Source organism: Adiantum capillus-veneris, chromosome 27 (assembly GCF_014529385.1).
Source record: "Adiantum capillus-veneris isolate H3 chromosome 27, ASM1452938v2, whole genome shotgun sequence".
Lineage (NCBI taxonomy): Eukaryota > Viridiplantae > Streptophyta > Polypodiopsida > Polypodiales > Pteridaceae > Adiantum > Adiantum capillus-veneris.
In genome coordinates this window covers 108281243-108289883 of record NC_140957.1, presented here as the reverse complement: position 1 = coordinate 108289883, position 8641 = coordinate 108281243, and the positions used below count along the sequence as shown (strand labels likewise).

The following is an 8641-nucleotide window of genomic DNA, read 5'->3' as shown; positions in this document are numbered from 1 at the left end:
AATAATTAGGGCTTAAATGTGAGGAAAAAAAGAATTTAATAATGAATGAAAAGTGTAATGACAATTGCTAATCAAGCATTGGTATCTGTACTAACTAAGAGAGTAGTCATTGAAGGGGAAGAACCAAACAACATGCTCACATTAGCTAGAGGAATACTAACCTTGATAAAAAAAATACTAGGTTAATGATCTAGTAAGAAGAGGTACTAATCTCTATCAAGCTTTGATACCATTTGTAGAGATTAGGGGGGTAAAAATAGAGAACCATTCATGTCATTAACATAACAATCAACACTTAATTGCACAATAAAGATTGGAGTAGAGTGTATATACAAACTTGATAATTATAATGAATGAACTTGGAGCCAGTGCTCGAAGAAAACCTAGGTTTAGTGTAATCCCACCTACAAATTTTGAAATTTACCTCTAAATTTTTTTTTTGAAGGTTAGAAAACCTACAAAATTTTGAAAAAATTAGTGTAATTTGGTGTAAAAACCTTCAAATTTTGTCAATTTACCTTTGTTGTTTCACATATGTAGGTTTGCCAAGTTTTTGGAAGAAAGTTTTTTTCGAGCACTGCTTGAAGCAAGCTTTACAAAAGAGCTCTTATTAAAAAGAGCTAGTGTGTAGTGTAAAGCTAGTACAAAAGTGTAGTACAACCTCCAACTCACCACATGTATCCTAAGCCACTTAGATATCCAATAGACTAAGGCCCTTGTCAGATGAGGAGGGACTGACAGGGTAGAGCATGAGCTAGTTCAATAAAAAACAGTGCTACAAGATTTTGTCGTCACACTACGTGGTGGCCAAGGTGAGCTGAGTTGGAGTTCCAAGTCATGCCCGCCACCCGCTACTTTGCGTTCGAGGGGTAACCCTCACCTACAACTGCCCACACTATCTTTCTTGACTTATAATTGGACCAGATTAACCTACACACTCACTTTTTTCACCGCTTCATCTGACTGCACTTGCCAACTCTCATGAACGACCTGCTTTGGGCGACACGGTCAAGGTTATGCCACCTCGCACATAAGCTCTGATGATGCGTGACACAGGCCTAAGCATGGTACACACAAAAGCACTACCACAAATTCCAAAGGGAGGGGGAGGCTACTTTTCTCAAATAACCGCTTAGATATCCAATAGACTAAGGATGGTACACACAAAAGCATTAGCACATATCCAAATTTCTCAAATAACCGCTTAGGGATGAAGAGACACTCAAGTAAAATCTTTATTACACAAACACGATCGAGTACTGAAATTTCCAAGGATTGCAGCCGAGCGAGAGAGAAAATGTATATACCTTGTTCACATCTGACAAAACTTATTCCAATTTGATTGGTGGATACTCTCTCTCTCTCTCTCTCTCTCTCTCTCTCTCTCTCTCTCTCTCTCTCTCTCTAAATCTCATGGAATGAACTCCACTTACCTTAAGATTATTTCATACCAAAACAAACAATCAAGCTCAAGCAGAGATATCTTAGCGCTTGTCTAGCCCATCAAAAATTTCTCATCAATCTTTCTCAATGGTTTCTAGGTCAATCACAAACCTATACTTCACATCTGCTTTGTTGAGTCTGTCCATGGCTGTGTTCAAGTAATCCACAGATATCTTCTCTATGGTACAAGTGATATTTTTGCTGGCGCAAAAGTTCAGCATCTCTTGTGTCTCCTGCATGCTACCAATGAGGCTTCCACCCACCATGCGGCGTCCTATCAAAAACAAATTCATTAATTCATTCAAATAATTTAACTTGAATTCATTCAAATGATTTAACAAATGATGTTATGCATTGTATGAAAACGGATCGAGTCTTTTTTCGTGTTTTTCATACAATGCATAACATCATGATCTTCTGCTTGAGAGGCACCGCATACCTAGCTAGGTACAATTGGGGGTAGGGGACCGCCGGGCCGGTGGGGGCCCAGCGGTCCCATACCCCAATCGTACCTAGCTAGGTATGCAGTGCCTCTCTCACAGAAGCTCATGATGTTGAGGTAAGTCACAATGTGGGAATTATTGTGAGAATTTGCCCAAAACTTCTTGTGTCATACCTCAGCATACATCTCAACATAGCCGTTGATTAATTGATTCAATTTGGTAAGCAATTGCAATGGTGCAAATTCTATCTCTCATTTCAACATACATCTCAATATTATTTCATTAATTCATACAGCGGCAATATTTACAATAGAAAAAGCAATATCTTTGATTATCTCATATCAGTGCATTGATTCATTCATATGATTCAACTTGATAAGCAACTGCAATGGTGCAAATTCAATCATATTACAAGCAACTGCATTGGCAAAAATGCTCTCTTCTCTCTCAGCATGCGTCACAATAGTTATTCATTATTTCATTCAAATGTTTCAACATAACAACATATGATATCAAACTTAGTAAGCAAAACCCACCAAAGATTAATGTGCTGGGGAGGATTTCATAGGGTTTAAGAGGAATTCCAACAATGGCAAGCTTCCCGTTCACAGTAAGAAGCTCCAAATATTGTTCGAGATCATGAGGAGCAGAAATGGTATCCACCATGTAGTCCATGCTTCGAGAGGCTTGCTATTAACACAACCCGCAAGCATGTTGGGACATCATGGAGAAGAATATTAAGAGAAAAGAGTGCAATAGAGTCGAACCTTCAAAGCATCCACATCAGTACTGACAAGAAAGTTATCCGCACCCAAATTCTGTAGTGCTTCCTCTCTCTTGTTTGGAGAAGTGCTGATTATTGTTACTTTGAGGCCAAAAGCTTTACCAAACTTCACAGCCATATGGCCAAGCCCGCCTAATCCGATCACCCCAAGATGTTTTCCTTTCTCATTCATTCCATAGTAGGACATAGGGCTATATACAGTGATTCCTGCACAAAGCAAAGGTGCGGCTCCATCCAGAGGCAAAGAGTCTGGTATATGCAAAACAAAACTGAAATTCAATATGTCAGACTGCTCCTATAGTCTCCTCAATGCAATCAAGAAAATGCCTTCCTTTCGAAGATAGGCTCAAAAGCATCTTACTTCTCATTCGCTATCATGAGAGTCGAAAAGCCTCCCTGAGTAGGAGTCCCATCCAAGTTGATGCTGTTGTAAGTCCATATGAGCTTTGGACAATACTGCTCCAGTTTCTTCTCGCAGGAATTGCACTGGCCACAGGACATCACCATACACCCTACGCCCACATGATCGCCTGCCTTGAACTTGGCAACTTCCGAACCCACCTCGGTCACAATGCCAACTATCTCATGCCTGCTCAGATCAAGAAACATATCAATGTCAATATGCTCCTTACAAGTCATTCCACAAAGAAAAACTCTTCACCCATGTGCTTTCAGATAGGCAGTTTTTTGCTCAACTGGATATCATGTCGAAAGACGGAACTATTTTTCTGTCCCATCTCCTTCCTGGCTTGTAATTAGTTAACAATACAGAAAGAAGCTGCATGCGTATGGGAGCAAAGTGTTCCAAGTGAAGAGGATGGACTTACCCTGGAACCATGGGGTAACTGGAGCTTTGCCAATCATTGCGAAGCAGATGCAGGTCTGAATGGCAGATGCCGCAATGCATGACCTTGAAGACAACATCTTTAGGCCCCGTTTCCCTGAGAAAGCGAGCCAACAGATCTCGTCAAATGCAAGTACACAAGCAGTACAGAGAAAGCTGAAATAGGGCAAGACAACATGCAGGACCGGAGATATGAGCATATGGAAGTGAACTTAGAAGTAATAGTGAGCAATGCAGCAGATATGAACCTGTAATCTTAATGAAAGCAGCAATATTGGGAAAGCAACATTCTCAAAGAAGAACGAAGGAAGTACAACCAAAAGAACGGACTCCGGAAGCAGGCATCTTGTAACAGAGCAGCACGATCGAAAAGAGTGAATCAGAAGGCAGCAGAGAGAAAGATAAGCAAGGCATTAAAGACCTGCGCGTGAACAAGAAGGGCTTGAGAACGCCCGAGCTGTCGTGAGCGGCAAAGCCGTGGACTTGCTTCACACCGGCCATGGCGAGCTTGGCTACTGCTGCTGCTCATGCGCGAGGGGTAAAGCCTTTAAAAAGTTTTCCAATCGCATGCATGCAGCATCACGTTTGCGGGCGGCGGGCTCAGAACATTCGTAGGTACCTTGGTCCTCCTCACACTTCCAAGTTCCATCTTTTTGTCTTGACCTTTGCTCAAATATTCTACGAGCTGGAAGAAGAAGCCTTGTAGCCTAGTTTGCGTGGGCAATTCTCATTGGTTCATTCAAAAGCTCTCCATTGCTAGGTCCACCATTTTCCTACCCACCTCCTCCCAAAAAGATGATTTCGTGCGCAACAACATCGTTTTCATCAAGCACGGATATGCTAAGCATCTAGCTCACGATGTCATACTACAAGGCCATCGAGTCGAACCTATACGCTCTTTGTTTTTGTTGTATTCTGCAAGCCACCTAGACACTAGATGTTGTTGTTGCTAGGTTGTGTGAACAATGGGGAAAAAGCTTTGCATGGATGCCTTACTACACCACACCTTGTGCACATGGCTTAAACATATGCTCCTACTAAAAAGTGTGACCCGCCTACGGTGGGTCTCACTCTCTCTTACCAACGTTTTTGAATGGCAATCTTACACATAAGTACACATAGAAACACTCACACTATATCTATGTCATTTCTCTATTATCTCTTTCAAATGTCTCTATGCATCTATGTATGCATATATATATATATATATATATATATATGTGTGTGTGTGTGTGTGTGTGTGTGTGTGTGTGTGTGTGTGTTTATTTTTATACATCTCCCCATGACACACTGCTGTCACTTATGCTTCTCAATTATGATTGGCTGAGCTTTGTAGGGTCCAATGGGGTGCCAACATGAGTAAATTGCAAGAGGGGTCGACCATGAGAGAGAGGGGGCTGATTTTGGCAAGGCATTATCACGCACACACTCACACAATCTCATGTGTGAAGCAAAAAGACTCTCTTTCTCTCTCCTTCTCAAGCTTTAATGGAAAGCTCATCATCTACTCCAAGCTTGTGAGAAGGGAGGCCTACACCAACATCTCTTGGCTTTGTGACGCAAATCCAACCAAGAGCTAAGCTTCAATGCATGCTCAGCTCCTCTACCATGCTAATTACTATGCTATGCTAAGATGTTATGAGTGATTATGTGAGGAGATATACTTCTTTCTCATAAGACCACTCCTTCTTCCTCTCAATCTACTCTCATACCCCGCAGCTAGCTCTCACCATCTTCGAAGGTGTGTGAGGTCTTGGTCTAAGACCGTGAGGGAATTGATGTTGTGCTTGAAGCTTCCATCTTAATTGCACCATCAAATTGTTGAAGGAACACAAAGTATTGTATTCTAAAATGTCTCCCTTGATGGGCGAAACCTATAATACAAAGCCTTTTGGAGGGGAGACCCGTAGCTCCATGTAAATCCGGTCCTCAATTGTTGTCAATAGCTTAATTTCTCTCTCTTTTGAAGTATTTTTCATGCCTATTTAACTAGGTGTTATGCTTTTTGTTGCTCTCTCCATCCAAGCACTCTTGCTATGCTCGTTAGGAATCTATTCTAATGAAATGCTCCTTATGTCTATGCTATTTTCCACTACACACAAGTTACTAGGCCATTAAATGTTACATTGGTATCAGAGCACAAGGTTTCTCTTTTCTTGCTTAAGAAGGGAGGTCCTCAAGCTAGCTATAAATGGTTGGTATTACTAATTGCAATTGAGTAAGTAGAATAGAGATTTTTCAGCCTTACAACGCGCCTGCCTTCGTGTAGATAACGGGGGCATCACCGTCGAGAGCTATGGTCTTAATAGTGGAATCCTACGGGGCTTGCCTATGGCTTAACCACTATTGAGCTATTAGAAGCTTGACATGAGCCAATATTGTTTTGGTGTTGAAAGACCCTATCTTCTATTCCTTGCAATTAATGATATTCGAATCACGGGCACAGGAGCTTGAGTGCTTTTCTAAAGGGGTAAAGAGGAGTAGCAACTAGGGCTTGGAGTGCCAAAGTACGCCTAAAAATATTACACCTAAAAATTGTTAGAATGGCTGACAATTCTAAAGAGAGTGAAATTAATGTTGCTAGCTTTGATGTTGCTAATGAGAAGGCTACTAATGATGCCCCTATGCTTGTTAACTACCTTGTTTCTAGGCTTCAACAAGCCATGGACAATCCATCCCTCCAAAATGAAGTGCAACGGCAGCTTCGTGCTCATGGGATTCTCTAGAATCCCCACCATGAAAAGAGAGTACCAGCGTCCTTGCGAGACTTCCAAAAGAGGCCTCTCTCCGATTCGGGAAAAAGAAGAGGGTCCGTACGAAGGGCTCAATAGTTTTTTACTTGACGATTCATCTCCTTCCCAAAGGAGAACTCAAGAGGCCCCACAAAAAATACGAGAAAGAAGTGAGTCTCCTGCCACCTCGGCGGAGATGGCTGCACGAAGATGGCGGGAAAAATGCTCTCCGTCACCTCCTAAATGGAGACGACCATTGAACACTTCTCCACAATATAATTCAAAGAGGGATGGTAAAAAACAAGAGAAGAAAAAGGCAAGAAAGAGGTCACCCTCTTCTCCATCTTCTTCATCCTCTTCCTCTTATGAAAAAATTAATGGTGTAGACAAGGAGGAACAAGGCAAAAAAAAGGCGAGAAAGAGGTCACCCACTTCTCCATCTTCCTCAAATTCTTCATCTTCTAAAGAAAGTGATGCTGCAACTTTCAAACCATCAAAAAGAAGAGGCCATAGGAAATCCTATGCCGCGTGGAAGAGATCGTCCAAGCTCAAGAAGTTCAAAGAGGGAAGAAAGAGCATCTCTTTCCTTACCTACGATGGCACCTTTGGTGCTACGGACAAAGTCTTGGCTTTCATCCAACAATTCAATGCGGCATTTGGAGATGAGGGCTTCACAGAGTCCTCTAATCTACACCATGTAGCTATGCATTTTCAAAAGTCCGCCAAGCAATGGTGGTCTAGTCTACAGCCTACGGGCAAACGGTGAAGCCCCACGAACATGGAAAGCTTTAGGAGCTTCCATCATGAAGCAGTTTTTGGCCACCAATGCCAAAGACAAAGTACTCACCGAATAGCGAAGCTTGAAGCTCTCTCCCTACGAATCCATTCACAAATATGTAGACAAGTTTTGGGACTTACATCTCAAAGCCACTATCTTCAAAAAGATGGATTTTGGAGAGCAAAAACAACAATTTTGTGAGGGCTTAACTGAAGATATGGCAGAGTATGTCAACTTTCAAAGGCCACGCACCATATCTGCGGCCATACACCATACCATGGTGGCTTTACAAATCAATTTCTAAACAAGGGCTAAGAGAAATCTTAAGCCCACAAAAAAAAGGGTTCCAATGAGCCTAAGGGGAAGGAAAATGTCCAAAAGTCTCCTAAGGGCAATTCCAATAACAACAAAGCTAAGGAGAAGGGAGTTTACAAAGGCAAAAACAAACTCTCTCCGATTAGGAAAAATATGAACCCTCTAAGGGCCCTTTGGGATTAAGGTTAATTAGAGGCCAGCCAATGAGAAGAGGGTGGTGGACACACTCTATGCCCTCAAAAATGTAGGGGGACAAAGTAGTCTTACACTTCTTAAATGGGCTCTTACTTAGTGAGAAGGTGGGGTGGGGGGGGGGGTGGGTGGGCCATATGGAACCTCCAACTTCCCTCCTTTTTTATCCGGTTTTGAAAAAATCCCAAAAATTTAAAATTTTTCAAAATTTTCAAAACTCAAATTTCATCTTCTGAAAACCCCCCTAGAACTATTTTATGGTCAAAAAAACATTTTTTGATCCTAAAAAGTCAAAACGTGCATCCAAAAACCCTAAAATTTAATTTTTTAAAAAAACTTTTGAAAAATATTTTTTTGCTATCCAGAGCTCCCCCAAAAGTAGTTATTAGGAAAAAAGTGATTTTCTCTCTCTAGAACCCCTTTTCCAACCCCTCCTTGGTTGCAACCATCACACTCATCCTCTACTCCAACACTCTCTCTCTACACCATCTCCATTGCTGCAGCAAGGAAGCTCCTCTCTCCTCCCCTACCACCTTCCATTGCCACACTAAGCAAGGGTTATCCACCTTCTCCTCCCATTGCCACACCAAGCAAGGGTTATCCACCTTCTCCTCCCATTACCACAAGGGTTAACCATCTTCTCATATCACTTTATCCCACCTACATTGTAGCAACAAGCAAGGTCCTTCTCCTCCTCCTAGTTTTCTTTGCTCAACCATGGCCAACTCTACTTCGCAAAGGCGGCCAAAGGATGAGGTCATAGCAGTTGCATGCCACAACACTAGAGGTGTAGATGATGAGTGGGTGCCACAAGAGTTCACCAAAGGTGCTTGGGTATACATGCAACCATCTGCTATTGGCCCTCATCGTGTGCGGAATCGTGCAAACTTGGATCTTCATTGGAAAGGAAAGCTCCTTGGCTTCAAGAACGGCAAAGACATGGGGACCGTAGCGATTGTGCAACATGTTTTCTCAATGTCAACCATGCACTTGCAACAACCACCTCGATTCCCAACACATTGTAAGTACATGTTTTGAGAATACAAAGCTAGGTGTGAAATCCCAGTGTAATGTTATTATGGATTCATACTTAACATTTGTCATGCATTT

At 42.0% G+C, this 8641-nt stretch overlaps 1 protein-coding gene across 1 annotated transcript; it reads right to left on the bottom strand.

Annotated features, from left to right (window-relative positions):
• Positions 1 to 1256: 1256 nt before the first annotated feature.
• LOC147422536 (putative mannitol dehydrogenase) lies at positions 1257 to 4129 on the bottom strand. The gene is made up of 6 exons (XM_086502575.1): positions 3936 to 4129; positions 3498 to 3611; positions 3032 to 3259; positions 2654 to 2939; positions 2423 to 2576; positions 1257 to 1717 (listed from the first exon to the last, which is right to left on the bottom strand). Exons 1-6 carry the CDS (start codon positions 4013 to 4015, stop codon positions 1518 to 1520), a joined length of 1062 nt encoding a protein of 353 aa, XP_086358701.1. The 5' UTR covers positions 4016 to 4129; the 3' UTR covers positions 1257 to 1517.
• Positions 4130 to 8641: the final 4512 nt, after the last annotated feature.

Excerpts from the sequence above, each read along its gene's own strand:
- LOC147422536 (XM_086502575.1), bottom strand. The coding sequence starts at position 4,015 with ATGGCCGGTGTGAAGCAAGTCCACGGCTTTGCCGCTCACGACAGCTCG. Across the intron at positions 2,940-3,031 it reads CTCATGATAGCGAATGAGAA|TTTTGTTTTGCATATACCAG; the intron begins GTAAGATGCTTT and ends ATTGAATTTCAG. Across the intron at positions 2,577-2,653 it reads CTGATGTGGATGCTTTGAAG|CAAGCCTCTCGAAGCATGGA; the intron begins GTTCGACTCTAT and ends TTGTGTTAATAG.